Source organism: Corapipo altera, unplaced genomic scaffold (assembly GCF_003945725.1).
Source record: "Corapipo altera isolate COAL_440 unplaced genomic scaffold, ASM394572v1 61411, whole genome shotgun sequence".
In the NCBI taxonomy this organism is placed as follows: Eukaryota; Metazoa; Chordata; class Aves; order Passeriformes; family Pipridae; genus Corapipo; species Corapipo altera.
Window position 1 is genome coordinate 9,065,940 of NW_020884875.1, and position 16,423 is coordinate 9,082,362.

General features: G+C 38.5%; 1 protein-coding gene across 6 annotated transcripts in view; it reads left to right on the top strand.

Moving 5' to 3' along the window:
* The first annotated feature begins 2 nt into the window (after positions 1-2).
* Positions 3-16,423, top strand: part of NLN (neurolysin) — a 56,426-nt gene continuing 40,005 nt past the window's right edge. For 5 of the 6 annotated variants that reach the window (XM_027634990.1, XM_027634996.1, XM_027634994.1 and 2 more), the window contains exons 1-2: positions 3-153; positions 14,313-14,569. In XM_027634990.1, the coding sequence (XP_027490791.1) occupies positions 122-153; positions 14,313-14,569 (289 nt within the window). In that variant the 5' untranslated portion in view covers positions 3-121. Of the gene's footprint in view, positions 154-444; positions 617-14,312; positions 14,570-16,423 lie in introns of those variants that run through there. The other variant, XM_027634993.1, reaches the window with a different exon arrangement.

Consider the following 16,423-nt stretch of genomic DNA (forward strand, 5'->3'; position numbering starts at 1 on the left):
CTCTTCCTCTGCTTCTCCTCCTCTGCTCCTCTGCTTCTCCTCCTCTGCTCCTCTTCCCCTCCTCCTCGAATCCGCCTTCCCCGTGTCCTCCTCCCCCGCCGCCCACCGTGCCGCCCTGCCCATGCTGTGTCTTTGCGCGGGCGCGGTTCGCAGGTAGGGGCGCAGGGAGGGTGGTGCCGCGGGACCCGGGACGGGGGCGGTCTCCGGAGTGGGTGGGGGTCGCCTGGCCGGACTGAAATCCATGGGAGCATGGACCTTCCCGCGGCTGACGGGAGAGCCCTAGCCCTCGCCCGAGGAGCCGGGCCTGGGAACTGGGCCTGACCCCCGGGCCGCGAGAAGCCGCAGCGGAGCGGGCGGGGCGCGCTGAGGGCGGACGGGCACACACACAATGGGGCAGGAAACCTGTGGGGTTCATTGCCTCAGCTCCTGGCGCGTTTCCCGCAGTCCGCCCTCGCTGGCATGAGCTCCGTCCTGAAGGGCTTCCAGGTGGGCAGGGCGGGCGAGACGAGGTGTCCGCCTGGTAATCCTTGCACTGAGTGGCACACGTACTGCGGGAGAAATGGGCAAGAAGACAATGGAGTGAAGGAGAAGACTGTAGCAGCGGGACTGCAGCAAGGTGTGTGTGAAGAGAGACTGACAGTGTGTTCATAGTAGCTCTACAGAAAGGGGTATCACTATTACACGTTGTATGAAGGGTGAGATGAGTACCAGTATACTATCGAAAGGCTTTAAAATAGGGCATTACTTATTTTCTCTGTAATGAACACGAGCACTAAATGGACCCCAGAAAAGCAGCGTGGAAGAAGGCTTGTAGTCAGTTCTAGATGGACCAGAGAAATGAGCATCATTGCTTTTACACTCGCCTCTCAATTTCTCCAAAAGACCAGATTTGAAAGGAAAAATGGAAATAGTGTGAGGGTCACAGTGAGAATATGTTGTGGTAATGAGAATGAAGCTGAATTTGAGTGTAAAATGAAAAAGATAGTTACCTTGTGAGGACTTTTGAGAAATGATAGTTGTGTACTTACTGCATAAAATGTACTGGTTTTGTTCTATTTCACAGCCTTTGTTCACATCAAATGAGGATTGAGGGGTGTTAGCAGATAGAAAGTAAGATCCAGAATATTTTCTTTTTATAAGGCTTCTGCTGTTGAAAATTGATTGACCTATTTTCTGGTGCTGAATAAAGTGCACATCTATATTCTTTTCCTAATACAGGTTTACATTCCTTTTTTTGTATAGTCATTTTCACTGTTTTCCATATTTTGTGACTGTCTTTGTTTACCCTACAGATTTTTCCATCAAAAGAAGGCAAGGCAAGGAAAAGGAGTATGGAAGTTTTTTGTCTTTAGATAAAAATTAAAAGGTCTATCTCTGTTCGCGGTTTGCATTTGGACATTGAAGATACCTCCTTTTTAAGTAGAAATAAGTATAGTGGGGAGTGGTTGCTGCACTTTGTTAATTGTGATTTTTTTCTCCAAGTCATTATTTCAGTTTGCCCAAATAATTGTTTCAAAGAAGAGAGTATTCTTGAATGAGTAATAGTGACTTTGTAACTTTCAAAAGTTAAGGAATTGGTCACAGAAATGTTGAATAGCAAAGGTTCTCAGCTTCTATTTTTCCCAAAAGCACCTTAATGTGAGATAAACATGACAGTTCTTAGCAAGTTTCAAGTATCATGCCTTACATTAAATAAAATAATGTTAAGGTTTGATTCTTTTGTTTAAAATAGACAGATTTTGGGAAGGAGGCTTTTCCCAATTAAATATTTTTCCTATTCGAATCCAAAAGATTCAAAGATTCATATTCAGTTCAATAAAATAGATGGGTAAAGCCAGTCTAGATTACTTAAGTAAGCCAGTAGTCTGTTTACTTTATGAGGATCTTCCTAGAAATGGAAAAAAAAAATCTGGATAAAAATAGATACACTGTTTTAAATAATTTCAGTGTCCTAAAATCATTGTCTAGGATTTTTGAATTCTGGAGCGTTGCTTTGAAAATGTCAAAATCCGGTTTTGAATTGGAAAATACATGTACGTGGATTCTGGAAAAACTAGAATTTATATTTAAGATTTAATTTTAGATTTCCATCACTGTAAAGAAACTCTGAACACTGGCATTTTTCTTGATGAGGAAGAAAATCAACGAGAAACAGAGGCTGGGAAGAAGCAGAAAAAGAAGTGACATCAGAGGGCAAAGAAATAGGAAGAACTTTTATCGTAGTTTTCATATTTCATACTTATTGTCATAGCGTGTCTCTGTGCTTTGATTGAAGTATCAGGTCCAGCACTTCAGCAATGGCAAAGACCGGACAGGACACTTGGAGCATTTTTCCCTTTTCGTGTGATCCATGGACTGCACAACCTCTTCTGTGTATTGCAGCAGCAATTTTTCCTGTGGTCAAAAGCAACAGCTGCCACTTTTCTAACCACAGCAGGCTACAAAAGAGCAATTTTTCTATTAGACAGAGTTGGCAGAAAGAAATTATTTCCTGGATTGGCTCAGGCAAATGTATTGAGCCCAGAAACATTTTGTGAACTAAATTTGACCCATAAAGAACCAGTTGGACCTCACTAAGCAGTGTAGTTAATGTCTTTTGAGAACATATCTGTTCTATCATTCTATAAAGGAAGAAATACCTGGCTTAGAAAGATTTCTTTTAAATAGTTTGGGTTAGTTCAAAGGTCCAAGCTTTCTTTGTAGGAGTTGGGATCAGGTAACTCAGAAAGCATAGAAGATATGATGAACATTCAATACAATCTTTTCAGAACAGTCTAGGAATTGCGGACTCCTAACACAAAACCAGTTCTCCTGTATGATCTCTTGTACAAAAATTTATCTAGTAATACCTTTTTATATTGAAACTACCTCCTAAAACTGTGTTTGATCTCTTACTCAGTTATGTTGGAAGTGACAGGAAAAAAATTTATTCCTGGCCATTCTCTCCATCTGTCTCTTTGTTATCATATAAATCTCTGAAGTACTTCCTCTATTGCGTTTTTTTCTCTGCTTATTTTATTTTATTTTATTTTATTTTTTGTCTGCTCTGAAGAATCCCAGTCTAGTTGTTCTTTGAATGGAATATATTGCTCACTGCAGGTAATTGTTTCTCAGTCATTATGACTTGGTAGAACAGATAAAGGTTTTGGCAGGTAGGAGAACAGAAGACATGAGAGTTTATCTGTTGAGAGGATCAGAAACACATGTGGTATAATGAATTTTTGCGTTTTGTTGTGTTCCACCTCTACTAAATCCTATCATTTTGTTCTTTGCAGATGCCTCCTTGTTAATGTTTTTGTTAAACTGTTATGTCTCCAGAGTGACTGGATCCAAAGTGTGCATTATTTCATATTTACTAATGCTAAAATTCACTTTGTTAATGGTTTTAAACTTTTCTATATTGTGACATTGTTTTTCATCTTTTTGTGGCTGCCTTTAGTACACTACATTGTCCTAAGTAAATTATCATCAGTAAGTTTTGTCATTTCATTCATCCCAGCTTTTTGTAGATGAGGTATAAATATGTGAAAAAGTACAAAACCCCCAACATGGAACCCTGCAAGGTTCCACTGTCACCTAAATCCATTCAGAGCAATGAGCAGCCATTTTTAACAGCCTAGCTTTTAGCCAGTTTTCTGTAACAGGATCTCCCTTCTCATCTCACAGCAGCAGTTTCTGATCTCTGTCAATTGTGACTCCTTCAAAGAATTCCAATAGATTTGTGAGTCTAAATTTTCTCCTGTAGAGGAGGCTGTTTTTTAGTACAGGCTATCTGTGTTTTGATTAGGGAAGGCAAGGTGAGGACAGTGGTAATTTTACTTGTTTCTGAGCAAAATATGTTACAGCATTTCTGTTATTCATACCATCTCTAAGAGAAGCTCTGTCTTTAACAGAGACCCTTTTTATTTCTACAGTAGAATGTTAAATGAACAAAGTTCTTGCCATACTTACCATGCTGGAACATGTAGCCTTTCACATAACCTGTAGCTATCCTGGGAAGCACTCAGTGTTATTAAATCACTGTTCACTCAAAAGCCAGAGAAGAAAGCAGGCTTCATTTGTGTTCCTAATTTGTGGTGTTGAGCAGGCTGTTTGGGATTTTGCAAACAATGAAATGAACATAAGGCACTGTCTCCCAAGAAGATCACTGGTTTAAAATGGTGAGTGAGTGAGATTAGGTCATTATCCGCTATGAAGACAGAATTTTCCAACTAACTGGTGATGGCAGGAGAACATTTCTCATTGCTTTGACTGTGAGACTTAAGATCAATGTGAAATCAAAGTGTATCTCCATGGTAGGCTGAACTGATTAACAGTAGATGTAAATCAAAAACCTTTTGTGTTTACAAACCCTCAGTAGTTTTCTCTGTCCTGCAGCACCACTTCATTTTCCAGTGGAGTCAACAATGTGTTTCTCGTACATTAGCTGATTGCATTCAAGTACTGAACTATCCTGGGAGTAAGTGTGCAGTGTTTGCACTAAACAGCATGCACTTTACCTGCTGTTTATTGCTGGCATCATGGAAATATATGTTTATGCAGCAGCACCTGAAGGAGCTGTACAGCCTTAAAAGCAATTTTTTTCCTACTGTGTTTCCACAGTTTACCTGATAGTAGAACCAGATAATAAGACAACCCTAATGAATGCCTTCAGCTTCAGACTAACTGTAGTACAATTATTGTCTGCATGCAGGTGTTAAGTCAAATTCATTCCTAAGATCCTTCAAGGAAGTTGCTATGATTGAGGTTTACTGTGACACAGAATGCATTCAGTTCACAGAATGAGTGTGAAGCCTGGTGTACTGGTAGTAGTAATTTTGGGTTTGGGGTTTTTTTCTTTTTTTGGGTATGGCTTTTTGGTTTGGGCTTTTTTTGTGGATTTTTGTTGTTCGATTTTGGTTGGTTGGTTGGTTTTTGGATTTTTTTGTTTGATTTGGGTTTTGTTGTTGTTGTTTTTTTTCCCTTAGAACCATGGATAACATAATTTTAGAGATCAGACACTGCTGAAACTGTATCCTGAATTCCTATGTGTTCCACTGCAGAGTACTGTGTTGAAAGCACCTTCTCATATGAAAATTAATCAGACCAGTTTCCAGATTTCGTTGTATAAAGACTGTCAGAGGGAACAAGGGGAAGGGGAGAAAATATATGTAAGTTGTATTATGTTACGCACTTGTGTGAGTTCCCACTTAAGGTCTGGATTATTAGCTGCTACAGAGCACCTTTTTCAGTTAGTTTTCTGTTTGTGTTAATTCTGTTGGAGAAACCAATAGGCATTTCTTGCCGGATAGTGAGGTCATGAGGGTAATGCATATATCAATAAAGATTTGAAGATGTTTGCATAACTTGCAGATTTTTTAACTTGCTCATTTTTATCTGAAGAGATTAAAAGTATAGTTAATGTAGAGTGTACAGTGAACTAAGTTGTAGATAATTCTTTTTTCTAAATGGTGTGACAAAATTAAGATTTAGTGTTAAAAGGTGCTAGATTTTCTTCTGTTTCTTTAATTGCTGCTTAAAAAAAAATCAGTTTCTGATGGCAGTTATAGACCTTTAAATTAGGAAGTACTAAACCTGCTATCCTTTTGCTGTGATGAGATATGTCTGTGCCAAATACACTCACTTGACACAGAGTCAAGTACTTTTCCAAGGAAAATGGCCCAGGAATCCAAGGCATGTATTCACTATTGCATACATGTCAAGAGCCAAACAGATGAAAGGGCTGAGAAGCAAAGGGGAAGGAAGACTTCAAAGGCGTTTGTCCAGCAGGAAAAAGTGATGACTTGTATTGTAGGACACTAGTTTCATGCCTTTGGCTCAGTTAAAATAATGCTTTGAGCCATTTAACTGTACATTGCTGGTTCTGACTTGGACTTTTTTTTTTCCTTCTGTTCTTGTTTTTGCCTTGGTTTACCCAGTTCTCTGCTTGCTTTGGTTAATTTTGTCCTTGCTTTACTGTAAGATATACGGTTACTTATTATCTGAAACTTTGAGTCAAAATTGAAACAATATGGAGACAGATTTAAAATGCAAGCAAGAATTAATTTCTAAATAATACAAATATTTTAGCCTGTTAAATTTTTCTTAAAATCCATCCTGAGAACCTAGACCAACTATAGCGTACATTATATTAGATGCTGTTGAATGCCCATTGTGGTTTGTTTTTTAAAGTGTTTTTTAACTTCTTAATTTAAATTTTAAAAAAATATTCCATTTCATGTGAGGCTTGACTGTTAAAAAGCTTTGTTTAAACCATCTCTGTCTGCTGTCATTTATATATGTTTGGTAGCACTTCAGTCTGACTTTCAGGGAAATGCCAACATGTGGCATATTATTCAAGTACTAAATAATTTGTCCTGAGGCAAAGTGTCATCTTTTCTATTGCTTTAGTAGGGCGTGTCTAGTGTTTTATTGTTTTGGGGTTTTTTTTTGGTGAGGCCGCTAGGTGGAGTGAAAACATTGAGCCCCCGTGGATGTTGATTGCCTGTAGGGGAGAATACAATCTTCACATGCACGGTGCTGGTTTCCAGCAAGCAGTACTGGCTCTCCTGCAGCCTGTAAGACATGGAAGTGTTATTTAAGATACACTGTTTAAAAGGACAAAAAGACCAAAATGATGTTCTTAATTTTAAACTGGCAACATATTTCATACCATAAGTTACTAGTTGAAAGAGGTGTTCATTGTGTTAGTAAGAGCAGGTATCCATAGGTATGTCCCCTGAAGGTATGGCTTTCTCTCTCTCTCTCTCTCTCTCTCTCTCTCTCTCTCTTATTACAATCTTGGCTCCCACTTCATTTCTGAAGCTGTTGTCTCAGGTGTTTTGTCAGCAGAGAATATAGTTTTCCCTCCTACATGAGACCGATGTCCTCTGATTTTTGTCTGGCTACATGGAACTGTCACATCTGTTTGCAAGTACAATAAATTTGTCTGTATATATTTTTCTCAGAAATATGTTTGTTCATTTGTTCACATTACTCTGTAAAATTATACTTGTCATTGTAACTAATACTATTTAGGTGAAGATTAATTTGAAAACTGAAAGTGCCATTACAGAGTCTTGGATGTCCATTGGTTAAATGAGACAGCAGGCTTAATCTTGACCATATTATACAGTGATTATCATTAGTAGGAGCATGTTGTGGACAAACTTGCAGGTTTTTGTGTTTGTATTTTTTAAAACTGGTGCTGCCCCTCACTGATGCTTCTTCACAGATCGTGGCTTTTGTGTTTTATTTTAGTAGTGTTAATGGAACATGCCAAAAAAAGCTTACTTGGCATATTTCAGTCGGAAAATGTTTGTAAGCAAAACCAGACTTATATAAATGTTTAATATATTTAAGATTCTACACAAGTTAAAAATCAAGTCTGTAAATTCAATTGCATTGTTTGTATTGCTTCAATAGAGTATTTTAAAGTTCTTCCCCTTTCTAAAATCAAATCAAATTTATGTTTTCCAGAGGCATCAAGTAATCAAATTGTAGATTTGTTGGTAAAAGAAATTACCTGACATTGTGCAGATCGCAGTCTGTAACTTAGAGGCTTTGCTTTGTTCTTTAAAAACCTCTTTTAGAAGTAGCTACTAAGTTTTTCAGTGTTATTCAACTTACTCTGCTTTTGTAAAAAATACCATTCTTACTGCTTTTGGGATTGGTAGATTAATACTATAATTTGTGAAAACAGCTGCCTCTGTTATACTCTTTGTTTTAGCTAAAAGTCCAAACCAAACTTTGTGTGCCTTTCTTCCCAATGTTCTCATAAGTGGATGAAGCAGTGCACAAATGCATAATATATATATGCAAATACATAATATATAGTCTACCCTGTATGTCATTCCAGTGACATTATTAGATGCCATAGTATTCACCTCAGAAAACGGCCAGTGTGAGTTGCAGAGGCCATATACTTATTTATTATAAAAATGCAATATAAATAAAGGCGCAAGACAAACAGCCTTTCGTCTCGCGTGCAGCAAGCTCCAGCAGAAACTCCGTGACATCCAGAACAAGTGGTGGATCGATCTAGCTGAAAAAACTCAATTATGCGCAGATATGGGTGATATGAAGGTTTCTATGAAGCCTTGAAAGTAGCATACAGGCCTACATACCAAGTCAAAGCCCTCTACTCAGCACTGATGGCCAAACACTTCTAACAGATAAAACCTCCATTCTGAATCCTTGGTCTGAACACTTTCAGACTCTTTTCAGTACCAACCGTGTGGTCCAAGACACAGTCATTCAGTCCATCGCACAACAACCAGTAAAGTATGAATTGGATACTGCCCCCACTTTAGGAGAAACCCTCAAGGCCATACAGCAGGTGAAAATTGGCAAGGCAGCAGGGGTTGATGGAATTCCACCCGAAGTCTGGAAACATGGGGGCCTTGCACTCCATGCCAAATTTCACGAGTTTGTGGTATGCTGTTGGGAACTAGGTGAACTACCATCAGACCTTCGAGATGCAGTCATCATCACTTTGTATAAGAAGAAAGGTATTAAATCTGACTGCTCAAATTACCGTGGTATTACTCTGCTCTCCATTGCTGGCAAAATCCTGGCAAGAACACTCTTGAACAGAATAATACCCACTATAGCAGAAGGGATCCTACCTGAAAGTCAGTGTGGTTTCAGAGCCAACAGAAGCACCACAGACATGGTATTTGTTCTCAGACAACTGCAAGAGAAGTGTAGGGAACAGAACAAAGGTCTTTATGTAACCTTTGTCGACCTCACCAAGGCTTTTGATGCTGTGAGCAGAAAAGGTCTGTGGCAGATTTTGGAACGTTTAGGTTGTCCCCCCAAGTTCCTTAAAATGATCATCTCACTTCAGGAGGATCAGCACGGCCAAGTCAGGTATAGCAACACACTTTCTGAGCCCTTTTTAATTAAGAATGGTGTGAAACAAGGCTGCATTCTCGCTCCTACCCTATTCACAATCTTTTTCAGCATGATGCTCCAAAGGGCCACAGCAGACCTCGATGATCAGGACGGTATCTACATTCAGTACTGTACTGATGGAAGTCTATTCAATCTAAGGCGTCTGAAGGCCCACACAAAGACCCTAAACCATCTTGTCTGGGAGCTGCTTTATGCTGATGACGCCGCCCTTGTTGCCCACACAGAAGCAGCCCTGCAGCGTTTAACATCCTGCTTTGCAGATGCTGCTGAGCTCTTTGGGCTGGAAGTCAGCTTAAAGAAGACAGAGGTCCTCCATCAACCTGCACCTCAGGAAGTCCCCCATCATCCCCATATCACCATTGGCCAATCAGAGCTCAAATCAGTCCAGCAGTTTAATTACCTAGGCAGCCTCATCTCCTCAGATGGTAAGATTGAAGGAGAGATAGACAAGAGGTTGGCAAAGGCATATAGTGCTTTTGGAAAACTCCACAAAAAAGTTTGGCGTAATAAACACTTGAAGAAAAGCACCAAGATCAGTGTTTACAGAGCCATTGTGCTGTCTACTCTCCTGTATGGTTCCAAATCATGGGTCGTCTACCGCCACCACCTGCGTCTCCTAGAACGCTTCCATCAACACTGTCTCTGTACAATCCTAAACATCCCCTGGTCAGATTATGTGACCAATACATCTGTTCTTGAGCAAGCAGCAGTCACAAGTATTGAGGCCATGCTGATGAGAACACAGCTGCGATGGGCAGGGCACGTCTCCAGGATGAAGGACCACCGCCTCCCTAAGATCTTGCTTTATGGTGAGCTTGCCACTGGCTGCCACAAGAGAGGAGCCCCGAAGAAAAGATACAAGGACTCCCTGAAACAACATCTCAGCCTTGGCCATATTGATCACCATAACTGGTCTACTCTGGCCTCCAATCGGGAGGCCTGGAGACACACCATCTATAACGCTGCGGATGCCTTTGAGAACACACGCAGGATCACTCTCGAGGAGAAAAGACAACGCAGAAAGAACCGTGTCTTGCAGAATACACCATCTAAGGAGTCTTTCTGTTGTGCTTTCTGCAATCGAATATGTCTGTCACGTGTTGGCCTCATAAGTCACCAACATGCCTGTAACAAACGTGGATAAAGCCTTCTCAAATCTTAGTTTGCGAAGCCCAGCCATGACATTAATTTTGAAGGACCTCAGAGGAACATAGGGGCTGGAAGGGCATTTAGGATGATCTAGTCTCGTGCTATCTTAGGTAACCAAGTAACATTATGCATTTTATTAATTGGTCAAGCACCATGTTATAAATAGAGATGTTTTCACTTGCTGGTGCTTATTTGGCATCTGTTTCAGAATCTCACTGCCCTGATGCTTACAAATGTCTTGCAATTCCAGCTTACATGTATTCTTGACCAATTTATTCTAATTTGTTCTTATGTCAGTATTGTCTTTTAGCATCAATAGCTCTTTAAACTTCTGGACATTTACATCGTATATGCTTAATGAGAGCAATCATCTGGAGACTCTTTTTGCTAGACTAAGTTCATGCATTTCGTATGTGCTTCTAGCACTAGTGCAGGCTTAAGTGGCTACTGACACTTTGTAGCTTTCATTTAGCCCAACACAGTTGTTTTGAAGTCATACATCAAAGAGGTGATGGGACTGATTAGCACAAAAAAAGCTGTCCCCCCTGAATTTTTTTGGTCCGCTCTATTTTCACCTGTATGCTGTCTTGAATCTTTTCAAAGTATGACCCTAACAACAGTTATGCTGCTGCCATTGACAGAGTGGTGTACAAGGACACAAATGAGCAACAGAGGGTGGAACACTGACAGAAGAATGTCTTAAGGAAATACTGTTGCTGGACATGAACCTTATCCTTAACCCAGACTTGTTTACATCTATCTAGTGCTCTACACTGCACCACAGAAAATTGAGCATCATAGCTGAAACAGTTTGAACTTGACAGTTCAGGCATTAGGAGCAGTCAATGCAAGGCACACATCCTTCCATCTAATTTAAACTGAGTCAACTTCTGATTTCTCAGTCTAAGCATTAGTTGACTCTTCCCTACTGTTACTGCTGTTTACCAAAAGCAAGCCTAAAATAATAATTCCGTCCTCTTCGTTCAGTATTTGAAGAAAACCATCTGGTTCCTACCATTATTAATAGAATTTATTTTCCATTTTATATCTGGGAAGTTAAAGATTCCCTCAGTGATACAATTTAGTATTTTCTCTCTAATAACATGACAAATGTAACTGCAGAGCGTTTTTGAACATCCTACTACTATAGTTATATTCTTCTTTCTTGTTTCTTTGTAGTCTATTTATAGAATTTAATCTTGGCATTGTTTATTTGTTTCTTTCTTGAACAAATAAGGTAAAGTTAGTAAATTATCAATTTTATTGCAGTATGGTACACGAAGTTTTGGGAATTTATTTCTTTATAGTTTTATATGGATAAATAATTCAAAATACTAATCTGTGAAAGAAATGGCCAAAATTTCACCTGTGCATATATATATATATATACTTGCACGCTGTTTCCATTAATCTGATGTCAGTTAATTTGGTCTTTAGTACAAGGACATCTGATTGACTGGTAGCCAGTACCAACATGTGTGTAAAAGGTTATTTGAAGCATGACATGTAGTGACTGGTGTTATATGAGATGTTATGTTACAGTTTTTGAAGACCCATTGTCATTTGGCCAGTTAGAAAAACTTGGAGGTCTTTCTGAGTTTGTACTGCCTATTATTATTAAAAATAATATACATAAATGACTGCTTCATCCTATCAGCAGGAGACAAGGTATTTGCATTTCAAAACTGGGCTGGTCTGTGTTTTCTTGTTTCCAACAGGCAGACAAAAACTTGTTGGGATTTATGGCGATAATTTATACAGCTGTCAAATTTATATGTGTATGTCTCAATGCAACTAGACAATATACTAAAAAAATCAATTTTAAGTCAAATTTAAAAATAGTGCTGTGCAGTAATTAGGGATCCTGCACTCAAGTTTATGAACTCAGTCCAACTTTAATTATTAATTAATCTAGTTGGACAGGCTGCAATTAATGCAATCTGTTGGTCCTGTGCCTGTTATAGTGTTTGGTTTCAATAATATGTAATTGGTCATTGACAACAGGGCTCTGTTTTCCACGCATCTAGGTGAAGATACTGAATGACAGAAAGCCGTAGGTTCCCTTTAAAAAAGAGCATCTGTTTAATATCTTGCACTTTAGCATACTTTTGTGTTGTTCAGGCTGTTGTTTTCCTTTAACTCTTTTATTTTGACCTTAATTCGGAACACAGTGTATTTTTCCTGATGTTCTTTGGGATGGGTGGTGTGGGATAGAATTCAGAGCCTTGAACTATTTTTGAGGAGGTTCCCCTTCAGCTTCCAAGAGGCTGTACTAGGGCTGTGCTAGCAATGTGTGAAAAACTAGACATAGGGCAGTCCAGTGGGAATCTGTTTGTGACTTAATGAAGTAGTGTTTTTTAATGGATTTGTAGATTTAAGGTAGAGTTCCGTGGGTTTTGGAGATGGAAACTAATGCGTTCTGAGCATGCTAATACTTAACCTTTTGCTTTCATGAGAACAGCTTCATTTATTGTAGACTTCTGAGATTCCAAATGTCAGTAGTCCAGTGGAGAAGCTACTAAGGCATTAATGCCAGAAGTCAGTTGGTATCAGAGAGAAAGAACAGAGGTGGAACAAATGTTCTGTGTTCAGACTTCACTTTCTAAGTGAAATCATCAGTATTTCTGGACACTGATGTTTCTTTCTCCCAGGAGAAGGGAAGAGTAAACAACTTGCCTACATTGCTATGGAAGGATTTGAAAAATAAGGAAAATAAAATTTCAACTTAAAGTGTAGATAGAAATGTTGTCTTTTGGTTTTGTCTTGCATAAAAATAATTTTGGCTAAGCTATTTCTACAGAAATTCCCTTTTTTAACAAAATGTCTTCCCTTCAAACAAAAGCCATGTGTGCAGCCCTTTTTAGTTTGTTGGCATTTCAGTCTTCTGCTTTGTTATTCCTTCAGTCAAAAATTGCCTATCCTTCTTGCTCTCTGCACTGTATGCCAGAACCTGTTCATTCACTTATGGACATACCAGTCAGATTTTACAATAAAATCAATACAGATACAGTGGCTAGCATTAAGAGAAAAAGTTACTTAATGTAAAACAGTGTTAATTAAGCATCTCTTTTTGTAGGAAGCTCTCTGTGTGTTTCTTTAGTTATGGCTGAAAATTTTAAGTTGTCAATATTACATAACAACATAAGATTTTTTTTTAATTATGTGGCTGAAATAGGAACACAGTAAGTCTCTGACAGGCAGAGATTCTCATGTGATGCTCTTGTGATCTTCCTGTGATAGTAAACACTGCAGCAAGTTTTACTCCTTGAATGCAGGCTGTCTTTTAATTATCATCAAATTATTATCTTCCTCAGCAACTACTTCATATATAACTGAGCTACTGATGTAGTCGCTGGGTGGACACCTTGCTGGCTCTGTGGGTTTCTATTAGCCCCACTTCAGTCAGTTGCCTGATTCTATATCCTTCTCCTTTGTACAACCAAGTTGAGTGTTGGTTTGTTGCAGTGGAAAGGTAGAAGCTTGTATTTCTGAAGCCAGTTTCTTCTTAACATGTTTGGATTCGTTGCTGCAAGTCACTTTTTTAATACTGTCAAAGCCATTGATTGCCTAGCACACTAAGATCGGTTGCATATGTAAATTATTCTCCTAGCTAAAGCTGAAATACAGTTGATTTATATAATCAGGTTTAATAGTACATAAATTCCAGTAAGCAGTAAACATATATGCCTCTTCTGGCAAACGAGTGAAACCGTCTATTTAAAATCCACAACAATTAAAGGAATACATTTGCAAGTGAGTAACAACTAGAAGTTTTCCTTCCATGTTGATTATGTTGCAGACATCCTGTATAAATGTAAAATTATTTACCATAATGAACATGGTCAAGTGATGTGTTTCATGTCTTATGTTGTGCATCTTTGCAGTCTTCTTGTTCATCATCTGCAAATCAATATGTGGGTTTTATTCCTTACTTCAAAAATACAAGTGCTATCTGTGAAGTTTCAGTAACTGCAATTCTCTTTTTCTTAGAAGGGTTAGTAGTAGCTTAATCTGTATGGTTTGGTCAATAGCAAAGGTTTTGTCCCTGTTTGCACTTAGTCATATCCTAAATGGAAAAGATAGAAGGCAGATTTATTTAAAATTAGACTTAATTCATGAAAGTAACAGCTTGCTGGGCAAGCTATGGCTCTAAAAAGGACTTTGTTCTTGCTTCTAAAAATATACTGATGCTGAGTTTTTTAATGTTTACTGTACACTATCTCTTGAACTAGAACCTTGCTATGAAAAGATCAATTTTATACTTCTAGGTCCATTGGGCCACTGCTTGTGTTGAGGATGACTTTAGGAACAGAAATTACTAGCCAGCTTAAAGCTTCTTCGTACATAGCATCAGGCCGAAACCTTTTGAGATGGGACCTGTCACCAGAGGAAATTAGAACAAGAACAGAAGAACTTATCAGGAAGACAAAGCATGTCTATGACAGAGTCGGGATGCTTGATATTGAAGAAGTAACACATGAAAATACTGTACGAGCTTTGGCAGACATAGAAGTGGAATATGCAGGTTAGTGTATATTTTTTGTGATTCTTTCTATAGGGCATTCCATCTGTGTGTAAAGAAACAGTGAGAAAAAAATAGTAATTGCTTACAATTTTGATCCCTACTGTTATTGTGTAGAATGTGTAGAGGCCTCTCAAGAGTCCTCTGGTCATAATCTTTCAGGACCTCTCAGCAATATGTAACAGGATCAGCTACAAAGTTCTACTCTTTTATTCTAGAGATAAAAACAGGGATTGACTAAACTGTGCTGTTGATGTCTTTGACACGTGCAGAGAACTGCATTGGTCCCCGGATTTCTTTTCCAACTCTGTGCAGGGGACAGTGTACAGTGCCTTTGGTATGTGTAATACATTAAACCTGGTAAGCAGTGCTTTTTTTCAGACACTGCAGAATGTGAGACAAGTGAGTCAAATGAAGCAATGGAAAGGTTGGTAAACCGCTAGTGGAGAAAATGTGATGGTTGAGAATGAAGGAATTTTTGAATGCATTATTGAAAGAAGACTGCTTTACTTGCTTACCTTTGTATTATGGCTTGCAAGGCCTTGTAGAATCCGGGGAGAGTTTCATCATGCACTCACATCTAGATTGTTCTGAGTTATCCAGACATGTCAGTGTATGGATGGAGTTTGATGGTCAAAACAGGTTATAGAGGTAATTTGTTAATAATTGTCAGTCAGAGGAGTGGGAAAAATATGAACCCTGTCTTCAGTGGCTTTGTTTTGAAAAACCTGTCAGATGGTGGCTGCATTACTTACAAGCAGTCAGTGTAATAAATGTCAAGTTCTTTTAAATACTCTAAAAAATCTGCAGTAGCCACAGAAGTGCTGAAAACAGCAACCTTGGCTTGGAGGAAAAGCTTTGACTAGCAAACAAGATCAGCCTGCAGCTCAAATTATGGTACTGTAATATTAGTCTGGCTTTCACATTACTTAAAATTGCAGTTTAGGCACATACAGTGAACTGGCTGGAATTTTTGCTGGCAGAAAGACTGAGTAATCTTCATTCAGACAAATTCCTGTCAGACTCAGTTTTAATTGTACCAATGTATTTGGTATAATTTTTGTAAGCCTTTTCACCAAGGCGTAAAACTCTCTTCTTTAAATTAAATTAGAAGGAAACACTTGTTTGATGTGGAAAATAATGGGTATCAGCTTCTCAGCATAGCCACTAAGAGTTGATCCAAAATATACTTTTTTCACTACATGCTATTGCCATAATGGGTCACGTTTAAGTTTTTAATGCTAATCTTCAAAGCTATATGTGACATTGTCATGACTTACTGTGAAATAGCCCATGGCATATAATAAACATTACCACAGCAAGACTTCCATTAGAACCTTAGAATTTAAAGCCAGTGTGTTCCTTCCCCATGAAAGGCCTGCCCTAGTAATTGGAAATTATTATCCCAGAAAACAGAGATGACAACAGGCCTTACAAGTCAGTTGGAAACTGCCTAAACTCACCTTATCATTTTTGAACATTTTGGCATGAGGGCAGGATGTGGAGGAGAAAGTTTCCTATGGACTTCAAGAAGAACCATACGCGCATGTTTGCATTCCAGAGATTTCTGAAGGGCTGAGAGTATCTCAGGACTTGATAAAACAACTGCACATTACATAAAATTACAAAGCTTTAAATCAGGCTAAAATGGTGTTGCTAAAATGTTGTTACTCTAAAATGTAGTTTTGGAGAGGTAAAGGGTAGAGACATTATAACTGATTTTTAATTAGGTGAATTGATTTCTACTTCAGGATTTCTATTCAACCTCATTAATCCTTTAATAAGCAAGGATTTACTTAATCTCAAAAGTATATTCTAAAAAAATAATATTACTCAGCTTCTAATTTCTAAAAGTTC